Here is an 18,970-nt window from a genome sequence, read left to right as displayed (position 1 = left end):
CATTAAAGGAATAAGTTCATCTCGGTACAGGTAGCTCAACGGTTGTCAATTTTATTTATTTCTTTATTTTTCTACAATAACGATTTACATACATATATTACGTATGTATTTGTATATATGTTTGAAAACAATTGGGTTTCATTATGCAACTCGCATAGTATTTTTCAGCCTAATAATTCCAACTCAAAAAAGATTGACACGTGTCAAAGGAAAATGTCATAACAAATTTTCAACAGAAATGTTTTTATAAAATAATAGAAAATAATAGGGATATTTACATCAAAAATATTCGTATACAACGCGGAAAAATATGTTATGAGTGGTTCTATGTCCCAGACAGCCGGCCCGTCCGCGAGTGCTCACCAACTACAACCGCCTAGCGTCGTCTCTTTGAATTTGGTGCAGTGTCCTTTATGCCCCAAGCCTAAGTATTTCAAAGGAGAGGTTGGCCTTAAAATCCACACAACAAGGGTCCATAAGTCAGCCGATACCGGACCTGCTCCAGACGCACTCGATCAAGCGTCACCCTTTTGGGAGACAATCAGTAATTTAAAAAATAACTTCCCTCTGGTTAAGAGAATTCCTCGTGGTGCGCGCACCTCTGTGGCTAATTCACTGTCTCAATTTATTACTTCTGTAATTGACAATAATAACAAGGAAAGTTGGGAACGTTTATTTACTTTCTCCTATCGGACCCTGCATGCTGACAAGAAATCAAGATCTGTTTCACTCACTCAAAAAATCAAAAATAATTGTTTTTCTAATGGTTTACCACCCACGCCACAACAATCTGATATTGTTCCCGGTCACCATAACGTGGCCCGAAAGGTGGAGAGTAAAGTTAGTGATGGCGATATCAAAGGTGCCGCACAGCTTCTCTTCTCCAATGATGCCATCGCCCCAGATTCATCGGAAACCCTTCTTGCTCTTCAGTCTAAGCATCCACCTGCAGTCCTCTCAGCTCAGCTACCGGATTCTCCCCTTCCTTCAGACCGCACCCTAGAATCAAACGTTGACGAAGTGCTGGCTACAATTTTATCCTTTCGAAATGGTTCCGCCGGCGGTTTGGATGGTCTGACACCACAGCACTTTAAAGACCTTACATATGGTGCGGTTGGAGACACCGGCCAGACACTTTTACAAGACATAGTACGATTGGTAAATTTAATGTTATCTGGAAGAGTGTGCCCTGAAATCACTGACATACTCTACGGGGCCAACTTGTGTGCTCTAGTGAAGAAAGATGGAGGAATTAGACCCATAGCTGTAGGGAACACTATCCGCCGCATCGTATCTAAGATCTGTTGCAGACACGCTCTACCTGATCTGACGGATTTGTTCCAGCCGATTCAGCTTGGGTTCGGTAGTAAAGGCGGCTGCGAAGCGGCTGTTCACGCGGCACGCACTTTTTTGGAGCTCGGCGGTGGTCAGGTGCTGTTAAAGGTCGATGTTAAGAACGCCTTTAATGCGGTTGACAGGGCCGCTTTTTTAACCCAAGTTAAAGAAAAAATTCCCGGAATCTACGGCTACATGTGGCAATCTTACGCTTCTACTTCTAAATTAATTTTTAGGAAACACCTCCTCCATTCAGCTGCTGGATGTCAGCAGGGCGACCCTCTCGGACCGGCAATTTTTAGTCTGGCAATACAACCTATAATTTCACAACTTATTTCAAAATTTAACATGTGGTATTTAGATGACGGGACCCTCGGAGGTGAGGCGGAACAAGTTTTAATAGATCTCCAGAACCTTATTCAAAATTTCCAAAAAATCGGCCTTGAGCTGAATTTTTCCAAGTGTGAGCTTTTTGTTGCCCAATCGGTACCAGAACCTTTAAAAAATGAGATTATTTCAAAATTTAACACCGTCGCCCCAAACATAAAAATTCTTACCAGCGAGTCCCTCCACCTCCTAGGGAGCCCAGTCTTACCTGAAGCAATACCTATTTTTCTGGATGTACATTTCCAAAAGTATTCTGATACCTGCAGCCGCCTTCGCCTGATAAATCCCCACATGGCCCTTGTTATAACGCGTTATTGTCTTTTTGTTCCAAAATTCATGTATTTTCTCCGCTGCTGCCCTTTTTGGCAACATGAATCAAAATTAAAACCTTTGGATGAACTAATTCGTAAAACCCTTTCGGAAATTCTAAATTGCTCTTTTGATGAACGGAGCTGGACTCAAGCCACCCTCCCGATCCGTTTTGGTGGCCTAGGAGTAAGAAGCATTTCTAGTGTTGCTCTACCGGCCTTTCTGTCCTCTGGCTACAGTACACGTGACCTTTTTGGAAAAATCATTAACCCGTCACTTGGTGATGTTGAGGTCACGCACTTAGCCGAGGCCAGGGCGGCATGGTCCAATACTTCTCCCAATGGAGATATTCCTTGCCCTCTCTCTCATAAAATACAAAGAGCCTGGGACGAGCCGATTTGCAGCAGCAAACAAAAACAGCTTTTAGAGACCTCACCGAACAGTACAGACCGCGCTCGTCTTTTGGCAGCGGGCGAACCTGAGTCAGGGTACTGGCTGCAAGCACTTCCCTCGATGAACATTGGGACAGTTTTAGATCACACAACCCTTTGTCTGGCCATTTGTCTTAGACTCGGCCTTAAAACGAACGAGTCGCACCAATGCAAATGTGGTGTCAGGGTCGATCAGTATGGCCATCATGGCCTTTCTTGCCAGCGCAGTGCTGGCCGCTTCTCCCGCCATGCCAGTATCAATGACATCATCCGTCGGGCGCTCGTTACAGTCAACGTTCCGGCCATACTTGAACCAACGGGTATGTCTCGTGACGACGGCAAGCGACCTGACGGAATGACCCTCATTCCGTGGAGTCGTGGCAGACCGCTAGTATGGGATGCCACGTGCGTCGACACGTTGGCACCCTCTCATATCCATGCGACATCTGGCCAGGCGGGTGCAGCGGCGGCCTCCGCTGAGAGCAACAAACGGCGTAAATACGCAGCCCTTGGTGAGGCTTGTATATTTACGCCTTTTGGTGTAGAAACTCTGGGGCCTTGGGGGCCAGAGGCAAAACAGCTCTTCCGCCAGATATCTTCTCGGCTGGTAGATACCTCAAGGGATCGGCGGGCTGGTGCTTACCTTGCACAACGCATCAGCCTAGCTATCCAGAGAGGTAATGCTGCCAGCCTCCTAGGAACGGCCCCCCAAAGCAGCAGCCTTGAAGACATTTTCTATTTAGTATAAGTTTTGTAAATAGTAAGTAGATTAGATAGTAGTTTTATTTTTTTAAATTTTGTATATGTGTTATAACTCAATAATAAAAATAATAAGGAAAAAAAAAACTCAAATATATCTCTTTCTACCGGATTACCCAACATACTCGTAAAACTGACCATAGATGACAGTAAAAAGCAAAATTCTCAATCGGACTTAAATTTTAAGATAAAAAATATGTGAGAAACAGAAATGCCCTTCAAATTTTACAGTTCTTTAAAATGTAAAACTTTCTGAATCCTTGGAAATTACGTTCACTGTGGAACACCCTCCGCCCACGTACCTATTTACAAATTGAGACGTCTGGCCACCAATACATTCGTATTGTAATTTACCGATACCTACATAATTGCTAATGCAAAACAATGAGCTCGGTGAGTCAGAGCATGTGAACGAATGAGTGAATGGGTGAATGGATGATACGTTGATCGGTCGTTAGGATTGGTTTATGGGGGTTTGTTCTTCATTCAAATGTCAGGATAACTTGGGTAGGGAATGTCACAAGTGATAAATACATGGTCTTAATGCCTTATAGTGATTTAGTATCTGGTTTGACATTTACTTCGCATAATTATGGAAAACTTTTGAATCGTAAAAAAGACATCGGCTTTATTTGGATATTAAGAAGTAACTGAATGCCCATGCAAACAAAACACCCCTTCTTTGAAAAAAAATAAGAACCGACTGAAGGTTCTGTAGAAATTGAAAAGCAAACTAAAGATATTATGTTTGTTTTGCAAATATTTCAATAAAAAAACTAAGCTATTTCCGGGGATGAATGATATTCGGACGTTTTGCTAGATTTGTGCTAGATATACAGACACACATAGACAAAGACATTGTCATAGATATTCATTCTCATGATTTTTGTATCCACACCAATTTAATAAATGCGAAAGACAGATACAATTATGTCTGTTACCTCGCCGCCCTCACACCACTGAACCGCGATTTAGATTAAATTTGATAGGAATGGTTGTATAGGGAACCCTAGCTCGGTGCACTAGTCCGACTCGCATTTGACCGATTTTTTATACAACTTTCGTTCCATGTAAAGTAGGGCAAACCTTGGCTTTTTGGTAATACGAGTACTTGAAAATTCGATGACACAGACCTTACTATACGGAAATGCAAATTGTTATAAATCTGATGGCAGCTGTCAGTTTTGCTGTCTAGGCTCGAATTGGCAGCGTTTGAATTACTTGCATTTCACCATTGTAAGTTTAGCGTATCACCGAATTACCAAGTATCACCAATAAGCCAAGGTCTGCCCTACCGAACCCTAAAAAACTTTCAAGATAACGAGCCGCCTAAAAAGACAGTAAGTGCTACTCATCCGGCAAACGGACCATAACAAAATAACATTCAATATGAACCCTTTTCTTAAAACCCGTAAAATCTCGAAAAAAAACTCCCCAAAGACGTTTCCAAGACATAAAGGACATAATTCATAATGAAAAAGTTAATTTTCACATTGCGAACAGGCATTTGCATATTTTCCCGGCGAATTATTCGGGGGTCCGCATCCTGTAGGGGTCCTCGGGGGCCCGTTTGGAACCCTTTGGCGGAATTAATTTTTCCTTTCTAATTACCGGGCGATGTTTCGGATGTTCCGATGCTCGCAAGAATTTTGTCGGTTCTTTATTTACCGGTTTGTGTTTACTTAAGATTTTGTCAAATAGGTACTTCATTATTTATGTGATCTTAGTACCTACTTCAGGAGTTAGGTACATGTATATTTTATGAGTATTTGGATTAGTGTTTCAAGGAACTCGAGCCTTTTAGCACTTTTTGAAAGACTTGTCTTGATTCTTGACGCCAAGAGGCTAAAAACTATTAAGCCCTATGGTTCCATAGTCAAAATTACAAAAACGGAACTCTTATAGGTTGGTCCTATACGTCCGTCCGTATATATGTCACGCGCATTTTACTCAACTACAAGACGTTTATTGATGAAATTTGGAGTTTAGGTATAACTAGGTGCATTTGTCATGGCCGCTACTTAGTCTGGGTGTTAAATAACAAAATAAATATCTTTAGGGTGTCACACTATAAAGTTTTCAGAAAAAAATAACGTGTGGCACATATTCGATATTTATGTTTTTTTTTGTTAAGTGAAAAATAAAATTATCTACGGAAAAAATATGTCAGCGAAAACTTAGTAAATACTTTCAACAGTAATTAATTTCAACATGATTGGACTATATTAGTCACGCATTACAAATTTCAATATTGTCAAAAAAATTCAACAAAGGTAGCGCAATTACTGTAGTAAATACTCTTGCAGTGCAGGTACTTGCAGGTAACCATGTGCAATTTGCTAACATGCTCGCTAATTGCGAGCAGCAGTACTGTTGTGTTTCAGAGTAAGACCGCATTACTGGCACTTGAGGTATCCCATTTAGACCTCTAGGTTGGCAACGCATCTGCAATGGTGTCAGATGTTCTTGGTCATATCTTACCATCATTGCTCGTTTGCCATCCAGTCCAATTCAACTTCTTTATAAGGTAGCGTAATTACTGTAGCGTCTGAAACCACTCTACAGAGTAGACTGTAAAGGATCTGTTAAGTACATCGTATAGCGTCACTCATTAGCTCACAGTTTTGTTCTTAAATTATTTATTTATACAAAATAAAAATATAAGTTCACAATAAGAGTAGCTTAGGAAGCGAACAAAAACCGAACACGGTTTATCTGTCGCTGCGTCGCTTAATACTAAACTGCATCTCTAGTAATCTGCATGTATTATGTTTGTTGAGTTTCCACAGGCATTTGCTAGTAGAAAAGTAACAGGCACTTGCTTGCATTCGTAGACAGGTTTAAAATATTCGGTGTCCAACTGAATATTCGGTTTTGGTTTCGGTTTTAGCGACTTTAGGCATAAAATCGAAGGTTCGGTTTCGTTTCGGTTTGGGAAACTAGAATCGAAACCGAAGCTAGGTTTTTGGTGAAAGACCTTTCATGTACCTAATAACGTACGATAAAAGATATTTATCGTGAGAAAGGCCACATGCCCTAAAAATAAATTCAATAATACTATGTGTGAAGTTCCCAATCCCCACTGGGCCCGCGTAGGAACGACGCCCCAAGCACTCTTATTCTGAGAGGAGACATGTGCCCTGCAGTTATGTGTAGTTTGATTGAGATTTGATTTCCATTTTGAATCAAGGTTCGGTGCGGTCTCGTGTGAGCACGTCTTTAAATAGGACCCCATGTTGGTCCAAAAAACGTCTAATATGTCTTTCGTACTTCGCACGCGTAATCCATAGATGTGACAGTTGAATTGCAATTCCGAGATTTAACTAAATACCCGTGGAAATTTAAAAAAAAATTATACCATGGTCTTTATTGATGCATGCATAGTCAAACAACAGTTTATATGACGCTATACCCAGCGTGTGTAATTTCGAGATTTTGTAACTATCCCGTAGGAATATTAGGATAAAAGTAGCCTATGTGTTGTTCTAGACGTCCAATTAATTTTATACTAAATTTCATCCAAATCTAACTTGCCAAGGATTTTACGTCAAAGGCATAAAAAGGTACACTCTTGCTAATACTAAAGCAGTCTGCACATAAGACACTCTTTCGGCTCGCTCTTGCCTTTCATACGCTCGACCCGTTCCCCGCCAAACAGAAAGGCCACTCAGACGTTATTCAATGTACACAGAGTTGTCGTAAATAGTTGATTCAGTCGTTTTACAAAATTTCTATTCGACCAAAAAATGTGAACGTGTAGGTATAGTTCTTGTTAAAAATCTAATTTTGAAACAATTGTTTTAACTGAATGTACTTTTTATTGACTGTATTTGCATTGTCATCCAAATTACCTTTGTACAAAATATATAGGTATGTATACGACATACAAATTATAAAAAAGCAATAATTTAACAAAGTAGTGGTCTGTAAACATATGGGGTCAAGTTCAACCACTTCTTCGAGTCTGTCCTTAACGACACCGTGGGGAGAAAAGTGGTTGAAATTCATAATTTTGAAGACAATTTACGAATGAATTGAATGACTGAATGACATGTTGCCACTTTTAGCAATTTTAAGTTATAAGTTTAAGTAAAAAAACGGTACAATAGTGACAAGGTTAAAAAAAGTGCTAAAAGTTAAATGATTAAGTACAAGTTAATTCAATAAATGATAATCGTGTTTATAGAAGTACTATGTACTTAATTGTTTACAAAATATTAGGAGATACTGTATTATTATAATATAAGAACAGCACTGATACAGTGACAAATGACATAAGTTTCGTTCAATTCATCTGCTCATGTGAATCTATTTATAATATACTAATATCGTAAGTTAGACATTTCAAAGTTCGACACTTTCAACAAATTACCAGCGACATACACGTTTTAATAAATGTATCGTCAGTGAATGGGTGTTTTATCAAAACCCGTCTATATCTGTGTAAAAATATACAAATTAAGTGTGGGATGAAAGGGCTTGGAGTGAATGGGACGTACTTAAGGGTTAAGTGAATTGAGATGTTCTGAATAAATTATGTGGCAAAAGTGCTTGCGGTTACGGGAGTACCTTTTTGTCTTTTTATGGAAAAAAATAACGAGTTGGTTATAAACGAAAAAAGTTTTAGGTATCCTTATTTAGTAGGTACATATTTTATTAATGCACTAGGCTTGAAAGTAGTCAACTGCTGACTGAGTTTTATGCATCTGTAATATGCTTATATGAAAGAAAAAGATAGAAAAATATTTACATATTCGTGATATTCAAAGTTTTTAAATAGAAGAAAACCGAAGCAGAATTCCGAAAAATTATACCGTGGTCTTCATTGACGTTGCACTAAACGCAACTGTGCCAAGTTTATGACTCTAATCCCAGCAGATGCGATTTCGAGATTATGTCCCGATCCCATCGGAATATTGGGATAAAAAGAAGCCTTTGTGTCATTGCAGATGTCCACCTATCTACATACCCAATTTCATCAAAATCCGTCTCGCCGTTTTACCGTGAAAGAATCACAAACATACACGTCACTACCTTTCGCAATCATGTTATACGAGTAAGTAAGACTACATTCTACAATTCGCTATGGAAATTCCTGTATGAGTGAGTACCTCCCTCCCTCAAAGCCTTAGCCGCAGTGACAAACCCAATGTCTCCCGCCACGCCCATTGGCGACAAACGCGGGCCACGCCTTTTGCGACATTTTCCACCAATCAGAAACGCGGAGTTTTTTATTACGGGTTACTGAAATTATAATGTTGGTTGTAGGCATACTGGATATATATAGGCGTTTAAGATGTTATACCTAGTCTTACTAATATTGTAAATTCTAGATTCTAAGTGCGTGTACTTTCTTGCGCTGAAATTCCTGAAGAACTAAAAAAAAACTGTACCTAAAATTCCATGCATTTGCGAAAGTTTGTAAGTCTGTTTGTTCGTTATCTCTTCACATCTAAACCGCTGAACCGATTTAGACGAAATTCGGTATACAGATAGTTTAAGTCCCGGGGAAAGACGTAAGATAGTTTTTATCCCGGAAAATTGCATAGTTCAAGCGGGATAGGTGTGGACGAAGTCGTCGGTAAGAGCTAGTTAATACTTAGATAAAAACTAAGTCGTGGTTGCTTAGTGGTTAGACCTATCGTCTCTAAAGCAGAGGGTCGTGGGTTCGATCCTGAGCTCACACCTCAAGCTACGATGCCACAGATAGACATAAGTACTAAGACACCCCTCTTCTTGTGTCGGGGGCTAAATTTCTGAAACCTAACCTAACCAAAAAAAAGCGCCGATATTGTCATTTCAAAATGCAATATCTCAAAAACGGCTGAACCGATTTTAATGAAACATAGCTGAGAACATATACAAACCTAATCTTAACTAAAACCCACCCACCCCCACGTTACCCACGACTCCGTTTGCGTAGAATTCGTTTACCGCTATCCCGCGAACTATGCAATTTTCCGGGATAAAAACTATCTTATGTCCTTCCCTGGGACTCAATCTATTTGTGTACCGAATTTTCAGCTTATTCGAAGGTTCAGCTGTTTCGACGCGACAAGGTAACAAACAGACTTACAAACTTACGCATTTATATTATTGGGATTAGTTTTAATCTTCTCAAAACATCTCACAAGCACATCCAATTCCGCTCCTACATAAACATAAAAGGTTAGCTTTCGTAAAAATGGCTCGCCCGGGTGGGGGGAGGGGGGCAAAAAGCTCAAGTGCAGAGGCTCTATCGACCCGGGGCCTGCGACAGCCGGGTCACAGCCCGGCAGCCGGGTTCCGTAATGTACTTACCTACTTATGTATCAGTCGTAGAGTCCACATTTTTGTTAGGTGGGTCAATAAACTTTTTAGTGTAGCTTGTTGCCATGGTAACGTCCCCTGGGTTACTTATTAAAAGTATGATTTTACGGGGTGCAAATCCACTAAAAGTTAGGAATTGTGACAGTTAGGCAATTCCTTCATGGCACATCTCTTTATCATACTAATACTACATTGCAAACATTTTTCTAACAAAGTGATGTCTCCTGAGTTACGGGATAGAATAACAACACTAAGGGGCTGTTTCACCATCCATTGATTAGCGTTAACTGACGGTTAAATGTGATGCCGTCTCCGTCTATTTAAACAAAACAAATAGAGATAGCATCACACCTAACCGCCAGTTGACACTAATCAACGGATGGTGAAACAGCCCCTAAATCGCTGATTGACCCAGGTAACACTTAAAGCCGAGCCGGGCTTAGACTAGCAAGAAAAATTGTGCAAGTATCATTACATTGCGGCTCTCAATTGACCACTTGAAACTCGTTGGCTTTACGGCCTCGCAATGTATTCCAACTTGCACGATTTTTCTTGCTAATCTAAGCCCGGCTTAATATAGTAAAAACCTTAAGAAGATGACCTGTTGTATGTAGTAATAGGTCCGTATACTAAAATAACTCGACGTTCCAAATTCGAAAAATGACATAAGTCCCATATTAATTCTGTGTACCTACCATGGTTGAAAGATGAAATTGACTAAGCGACATTTTTTTAAGATATTGAGTTATATACATGTTCGGAATCAGTGATTTTTTCTCAGTCGTTTGAGCTATATTTCAAAATTTTCACAAAAATGTCGCTTAGTCCATTTCTCCTTTCAACCGTCGTGACAGATTTCGCATACAAGAACTGTCATGTGTTGCGATCGCGAGCGTCAGAAACGTTAGGCAATACGGCCTCAGGTCATCTTCTTAAGTTTTTTACATATAGTAGTTTATGTGACTGTAATAGGCCGCATTAAAAAGGTGGTTAGATCAATTTACTCGAATCGTTATTTTCTAATAGCAAAATATTCATTCGCATTTATTCTCAAAAAAAAAAACCCGCTATGTTTTTTTACTGAAGCTTATTTTCACAAATTTTTTTTTTCGCAATTTTAATCGACACAGAAACAGATAGGCTTAGAGAGACTCGAAGGGCCAAAGGGCACGGAAATAGCAGTAAAAGAGCTCCGCGTTAGCGGAACTCCGTCGACACTGTTTCTGCTTCGATTAAAATTGGGAAAAAAACGCAATTGAAAAAATTTAATTAAGTGTATTCATACAAATAAAATATACTTAGTGGCACAAAATTTGGCTCACCCTACATACAAAATAACCTATTTCTGCATACATTTGAGGGCCAGATTTTTGCCGCTCAGTATATTTCTGATTTCAGAACTCTACCAAGATTATGCCATCAGATGCGACAACTGAGCAGGGGGGTGCAACCTTTGGCATACCTATCTCATCACTAACATCACGTGAAAAATGTCCCTTAAGATTTTATATCCTTCCTTGTACACTTCCTTGTCGGTTGGCCCAACGATTAGAGTACCTGACTACGAAGCTTGAGATCCCGGGTTCGATCCCGGCCGAGGCAAAAATTTGTATGAAAAATAGAAATGTTTGTTCTCGAGTCTTGAGTGTCTAATTTGTGTTTATGTATCTAACTTATTTATTTAAGTATGTTTATCAGTTAACACACACAAGCTTGCCTGGGACTAGGTCAATGGGCGTTAAGTGTCTCGTGATATTTATTTTATTTACTTTTATATGACCCAGGTATCAATCATTCAGCCAAGATTCTCTAAAGGCATTTATAAAAGTAGGAAGGTAACTTAATAGCAAAACAAAAACAAAAGCACATCGCATAAAACTCTGAAAGTTGCGAAAATCATTCCAAATTCAAACATTTAGATAAAACAAAACAGCGACATCCCTCGCTGCCGTCTCGAACGCTTCAAATATTAAAATTTAATCGGCACGTTGTCGCGAGGCAAATTAGGCTCTCTTGAGAGATAGGCAAAGAGCGGTGAGGTAGATAGGACAGTTTAATGATATAAGGTTATGTGAAAGGGATTAAAATTTGTAACTAAAATTAATAAAAATTAAGCTACTTAAATTGTATTCATAAAAAAAATGTATAATTAAATTTGAAATTTAATTTATTCCATGATTATATTTACCATTATCATTAAAAGTTGTCCTATTATTTATTCTGGTCTTCTTATATGATTTATACAAAATTTCATTTTCATTTTCAAAATTTCAGTTCAGTAGTTAAGCCGCAAGATTGGAACAAACAAACACTCTCGCATTTATAATATTGGTAATAGTAAAGTAAAAAGCAAAGATTCACGTCAAATCACCTCTCATGTCCCACTGCAGCGCACACGCCTCCTCAGGCACACAGAGTACAAACAGAAGTAATGAATAATGTTTTACATTCGTATTTTGTCGGGAAAATTCGTATTTATCTTGCTTTCTCAACTAGCTTTGTTAACGCGGCCTCTAAATAACCTGTTCCTGCGGGGCGAGCGGGGCGAGGTGTCGACACAAGCGAGCGCAGCGGTCACCGCCGTCGTCTACATACATTCACCCTCAGCAACTGACACTCGCTTTACATACATGTACCTCTTAAGCTCGGTGCATTAATAGTACATTGTGTCTTAAGGGCGGTAAATAAGGAATTACGAACGAGAGTCTATTAGAAGCCCGAAGTCGAAGACTGAAGGCTTTATTGAGTCGGTGTTCGTAATTCTAGTACCGCCCGTGCAACATACAATGTTTTTCATCACATTTGAGAGTAAATTTTTATATTTCTTAAAGAAAAAATAAATAATTGTTCCAAATAATGGCGATACCTTTGGCTGCGCTTTTGGCAGCGCCGCCCTCCCCCTACCCCTCCCGCAGCATGCGCCGCAGCGTGCGTGAGCATGTGGTCCTGCAGCAGCGCGCGCAGCAGTATCAGTACGCACATTGACTCATTGGCCGACCTTGGGCTTCATGACAAGAAAATTAGTACGCGCAATGACTTATTTACCGACCACGGGTTTCATGACAGGCACATTAAGGTCGAGGGTTTTATTTGGGGAGTCGCAACCAACCAAGGTAGCCTGCATGTTTCGACACTATTTACGAGCAAGTGTGATGAAAAGTTTTCTTGAAGTATAAACCCCACAGCTGGACTGTTCGTCAATAACAGCCCCGACAAGCTTACTGAAGTTTACTGACGCTAATTTGAGAAAGCAAGATAAAATACGAACGTATCCAACAAAACACGATGGCCAAACATTATATTCACTCAATCTGTACAGTACCTACTCACGAGATTCACATAAGACTTACCCGTCTGTTCTTTTACTCTATGCTTTAATCGCGCGCCGGTATACGGACAGGGTAATTGCAGAACGAAACTGATATTAATCCAGAGGCTGAAAGATTCAAGACGTTTGTTTGTCCTGCGTATTCCTCGGGGAGACGGATTTGAGAACAACTGTTGAGTGTCGAAGGAAATTGGGACTTTTAAGTGGATTTAAATGTTGACAATGAGGTGTAAAAATTGCAACGTCCTCGCAGAATTTGATGAAATTTGGTACTTTGTATTTGGTGGTTGGTGGTTTTGGTATTTGGTTCACTCTTTCATACGTAATTTAATAGTACCGTACGGTAAGTACTTAGGTACGCTCTAAGGATGATAACAAAATTAGTCGCCCGATGGTAAGTGATGTCTGATTGTCTTAAAAACTTTGGTGGCCTAGTGGTTTCTCAAGCTGCGAGAATCGTGTTTGAAAGATTGTAAGTATGTGTGTGTGTGTGTGTGTGTGTGTGTGTGTGTTGTGTGTGTGTGTGTGTTTGTTACACCTTTGTGGGCGTGACGGATTTAGATGAAATTTAGAGTGTGGAAAGCTGGACATCTGGAATAACACACAGACTATTTTTATCCCCTTGTTCCTACTGGATCAGGATTTTCTAAATTTCAACCACTGGACTTAGAGTCATGTAATTTGGCACGGTTGTTTTTAATACGACGTCACTGGTGACTACTATGTAATGTTTTGGAATTTCCATCACAATTTAGTAAAATCCCGAAATTTTAATTCAACTGCTGGATCTCATTGCTCACGCGTGCGAAGCCACAGGTAACCACTAGTTCTTTACAAAGTACATTCGGCTTTTATGGTATCGCACAAATCTTTTCATTGAGTTCCAGGAGGCTAAAAGACGTCACTGGTGCAGTTATTCCAAATTGCTTTCTCTTAAGACTATATTTCATCAATTAGGGGGGGCAATGAGTTGTTTACGGGGTTCCGTAGTAAAGAATACGGGCCCGTCCCGGGGGACGCTTGACCTCGAAGGGTTCCGTTTAACCCTTTCCCTGTTCGCGAGAGCACGATCGATTGACAATTCAGTTTTTAGGTGTGTCAATGAATTAAAGTGAAATTGCCTTGATGATACCATCTTTACACATTATTTTATTATGAGTAGGATAAGCTGTGCAAGTGCGTGTTTGGCCATGAGTAGCGTAGAGTTACAAACAGATATGAAAACCTCTCTGTTGGCCGCGACTCCGTCCGCTTAGAGTTGTTTATCGCTATCCCGCAGGAATTATGCAATTTTCCAGGATAAAAACTATCCTATGTCCTTCCCCGGGACTTAAACTATCTGTACACCGAATTTCATCTAAATCGGTTTTGTGGTTTAGACGTGAAGAGGTAACAAACAAACATACAGTCTTACAAACTTTCGCATTAAAATATTAGTGGAATAAGATTTTCAGATTTTTAATTTCATTAGTTATTAGGCACACAGCGTGTGTTTTGTTATAACCGCAAACTTTAAGGGTAGTTAATAAAGGCTGTGACATAATTTTTGAGGCAAAAATTTACCTAAATAATTAAGTTTCATACACTTTAATGTGGATTAGAATCCACCACCAACAATTTCACAAAATCCAATTAATATTATAAATACGAAAGTTTGTAAGTCTGTTTGTTTGTTTGTTACCAATCACGGCTAATCCGCTGAACCGATTTCGATGAAATTCGGTATACAGATAGTTTGAGTCCCGGGAAAGGGCATAGAATAGTATTTATGGCGGAAAATTGCATGGTTCCTGCAAGATAGCGATAAACGAATTCTACGCGCACGGAGTCGCGGACACCAGCTAGTGCTTAATAAATCTCGTGATGACGTAGCATTCTAGAACCTTGTCAAAATTAATTGAACCCTTCAGCTATTCCGCTTCCCGAGGTAACATAAAACTGTATTGATGGATTAATGGTCTCTTTGAAATCTGCTTTGGGCTAAAGAAATGTATTCATTTAGTATGCGCATGCGATCCCGAGCGAAAAAAAGATGTCTGCCGGCGTAAAACAGGTAGCTTCTGCTCAATCGACTCATTTTGAGCTGATATAGTACGATTAGTTTTGGTACTTAAGACATGCCCAAAGGTCCACTCAACAGTTGACTGGTAGAGAGAGATCCCTTATTAAAGGGATATGTTGACCAATGTACAAAGTCAAAGTCAAAATATCTTTATTCAATTTATCTAAAAAATCTACCACCGGTTCGGAAAAAGGGTATATTTTTTTATTATATTTAAGAGGTATATTTTTTTAAAACAGATCTACAATATTATTAAATGATATCTATACATCACAAGTAGTACCTACCTCATTGTACCTGTAAATTGTGTTTGTTTCATTATTTTTCTAGAATAAAGAGTAGTATGTAAGACATACATACATACATCAATGTACATGCCTATATTGGATTTTATAAATGCGGTGAGTTTGTTTATTTAGCTAACAGCAACATAAAGAAGAACAGAAAATCTAAAACTACCCTATCTACTACTGTTAACCTGAAAACATGTATGTACCTATTTACTTTCAATCTTAAAATATGCTCAATCTCAAGAGATTTTGTCACCGAAATTTCACTAACTCTACCTGAATAATATGTAAAAAAAAAGGTTTAGTAAATTAAATATGTCACAACGTTTAAGTAAACCTAAGGCAAATCTTTGCAAGTATCAAAAACACTTAACCGAACTAAACCCAAAAAACCGCAACCCTGTGGTTGTTTAGTGAAAAATGGTTATTATTTTAATACTACATCCGGTGCCGTACAAAGCCCTTTAATGGCACTGGACTTTAATAGAGCATTAGAATAATAATACGATTTGCAGATTTTCGATACAGGCTAAACGTAATTGGGACCCTAATTAGATGGTCGCAAGTTCTAATTTCATATGCTAATATGCAGCTGTGCGTTACCTTAATTCTGAATACGAGAAACGTAAAATTGCAAGTCCATTTTCAAGACAAATCATTCTTGAACCCTGTTATAGTCAGGTAGGGTTAAAATTAAAAAATCGAAAAGAACACTTATGCTGTTTTGCTTTTTAAGGAAATCGGACAATGGTAGCTTACAATGCTTCGTATTTTTGGGCATATAGTTCGAAGTAGCTGAAATTAATACTTAATTTCTAACATTTCGGGTTACGATTCCAAAAACGGTGGCGTATTTTTTTACCTAATTTCAAGGCAACTTTATCCTCTTCTGAAAAAAAGAAAGTCAAAATAACCTTTAGAAAAAAAACAGAAAACAATAAATTTTGGGTTTCTCGGCTATGGAATTTGACATTGCTGAAATGCATATTGTACCACGAACTTTCCAGCTGTCCCTCTCTGTGGGGAGAGTTAACAATAGAGATCTCTCTCCAGCCCAATGCTTGCTATGTTAGAAGACTGAAATTGGAAGAAAGAGAGTCTCAACTTTAATAACGCGATATCGAGAACAGATGAATTTCAGAATTTTTTTTTTTTTTTAATTTATGACGGTGGAAGCTGTCTACACTTTCACTGAACGTAGATAACGCAGATAATAAGTTTTGTAACTAAGGGACCCCATACATCCCTGTTTTTTTTTGTATTTTTTTTATTTAATTGTATACTGTAGTTTTTAAGTATTTTATTTGTAATTATTTTATGTTGAAAAAATGACTTTCTGCCAAGTTTCTTGCGGCGCATTCTTCTTGGCAACGATAGTCTTTCAGAAAGCGCTGGTAGTTTAAAAAATGACGTGTAAAAGTGCCCATTGCGGCCTATTTACCTACTGAGTAAATGATTTGAATTTGAATTTGATGCCAGTTGGGGCCGAAAAGTTCTCGAATAGAGACTGCGGTTCAGCAAGCGCAGCGTAGGACGTCCACCAACGAGATAGACGCATGATCTGATAAAGTCGCGGGTTCACGGTGGATGCAAGTCGCTTCCAACCGAAGCACCTGGAGGTCTATGCGGGAGGCCTACGTCCAACAATGGACGTCCTACGGCTGATGATGATAATGACAAGAGTGGTTCCTCTGATTGATCGCTACGCCATAAAGCCAGATCACAACCATGCAAGCAATGTTACTTAGCAGCAGGATTAGCAAAAAAATCTATTTATTATTGTTGTAACTAAATAGTTAGTTAACGAAACTATCTCGGAATCAAAGTCTCCCAAGAATGCCGTTTTCCGTCGTTTCCCAATCTTCTGTTTCTAAACTAGCCTGGCGGAATTCCCGTCGGGATCTTGGGGGCTGCCCCTTAGTCAAGGTACACAGGGATGCTTGGGATGGAGAACATTAAATAATCAATTATCTGTAATGAATCAAATCTATGTGAAAGTTGGCAAAGACAGATATAATAGATAGTAAGTTTAACACGTGTCAATTCATAGAAAGCTGTGATTTTAGACATGTCACACATATTTAAAAAAAAAATATCAAAAATTGAACTGTCTGATAGTTTTCTAGCACTTTATGAAGGGTTCGTGCTGAACCGACAGACTTCAGACAGCATAGTTTTTTTTTTTAAAGCGTTTTAGTTTAAATAATCCAAGATAATTCAACCCGTGAAATAGGTACTTGCTACTGAGTAGTAACTCCGATGGTCGACTGTGGTCTTCATCATCAGTTCCACTTAATCAAATGATGATTCTCAAGAGCAAGTGTATGAGTAACTACTACATATATCCAATTTACTATAGGTGCCCCTACAACATTTGAAAAGTTCCCTCGATTTCCTTAAGATCCAATCATCAGATCTTGATTTGGTGCTTATGGGACCTAATTAAAGACATTCCAAGACGAACGCAAAAAAAAATATGTTCTGTCTACAAAAATACAAAGAATTTGCGGAAGTCGGTTAAAAGTTTGAGGGAAATTTATCTACCAGGCGGGCGGCAAAGCAAAAGGAGTTGTTTATGGTAAAGCCTAGATAGGTAAAGGTTAGGTTAGGTAAAGGTTAGATATGTCTTTTTAAACAAAATTATGTTACACGTGAGCGCTTAGCCGAACTATTTTATTTCACCTATAAAATTTATGATAACTATGTTGGTCAGAATAATTTTAGCCAGTGCCTATAGTCTGCTGTTTTCTTTGCAATGCATCTTTTCAGAATGACTGATAAGAAAAAGCCTGGATGAGCTAACAGCTAATAAAGCTGTCGTGCGTTTTGCTAAAGTTTGCCATCCTTTCCGTCTGTATCTCCCAAACCAAGGGTCACGTATATGTCACACGTCATTTAGACCGTCGCGTCCCCAACCCTACACCCCATTTCGCGGCATTTCGCGGCATTGCACCAACTACCCATTATTCTTTCCTTCCCATAAAGGTTATGGTAATACAATCGCACTGCCCTAACTGCGACAACGCCAAACTGACGACTGTTCTTTGCAAACCGCTTTTCATTGCGCCGTGGAAACTGTTCCCCTTCGGTAGTTAATAGTCAACAAACGCAATGTACAAGAAATTTTGAATTGTTTCACGCATAGTTATGATTCGATAGGGTTGTGAGTCGTATCAGACACGTGGCGACGTCTGTTAACGCTGTTTGAGTGTATTGTGAATATCAATTGTCTTAAGTGTGTTCGAGGTCTGTTTTTTGGGGTAGTGATAGAAATTGGTGTGGTGGAAGTGACTAAGTACTGCTACGTTAAAAAGGATGTGTTTGTTTTAGAATTTTCTGTAGGTACCATCAGCCAAATAAGTGGTCTATCAATTTTTAAACAAGTTCCTATCAATTTAATATGTCGCTAAAGTTGAACTTTCAAGTTGACAGACACGTCTATTGGCATTATTGTTTTATGACATGCAAACGAATATCAACTTTAGGGTGTCAGACCACATATTTGGCTGATGGTACAGTATGTATTTGGAAGGAAGTGGATTGTATCACGAGGAAGCTTAACTAAATTAAACTAATATTTTGAGCACTGCTGAGTCCAATCTTAGAATACATGTTGAGACCCGTATGATGTTACTAAAATAGCGGCCAATACAGTTCTATAAACTACAGATGACAATTTCAATAAGCGACAGTTAAAATAATGTCTATTTAATTACTATTCTCACACCGGATTCATTTGTGCTCTCCGTAATGTACTAAA

The 18,970-nt window shown here is 39.0% G+C and overlaps 1 protein-coding gene across 1 annotated transcript; it reads left to right on the top strand.

Annotated features, from left to right (window-relative positions):
* The first annotated feature begins 580 nt into the window (after positions 1-580).
* Positions 581-3,246, top strand: LOC141439674 (uncharacterized). Its single transcript, XM_074104015.1, has one exon. It carries the CDS (start codon positions 1,168-1,170, stop codon positions 3,208-3,210), a length of 2,043 nt encoding a protein of 680 aa, XP_073960116.1. The 5' UTR covers positions 581-1,167; the 3' UTR covers positions 3,211-3,246.
* Positions 3,247-18,970: the final 15,724 nt, after the last annotated feature.

Source organism: Choristoneura fumiferana, chromosome 21 (assembly GCF_025370935.1).
Source record: "Choristoneura fumiferana chromosome 21, NRCan_CFum_1, whole genome shotgun sequence".
In the NCBI taxonomy this organism is placed as follows: Eukaryota; Metazoa; Arthropoda; class Insecta; order Lepidoptera; family Tortricidae; genus Choristoneura; species Choristoneura fumiferana.
This window is presented reverse-complemented; position numbering and strand designations above follow the sequence as displayed.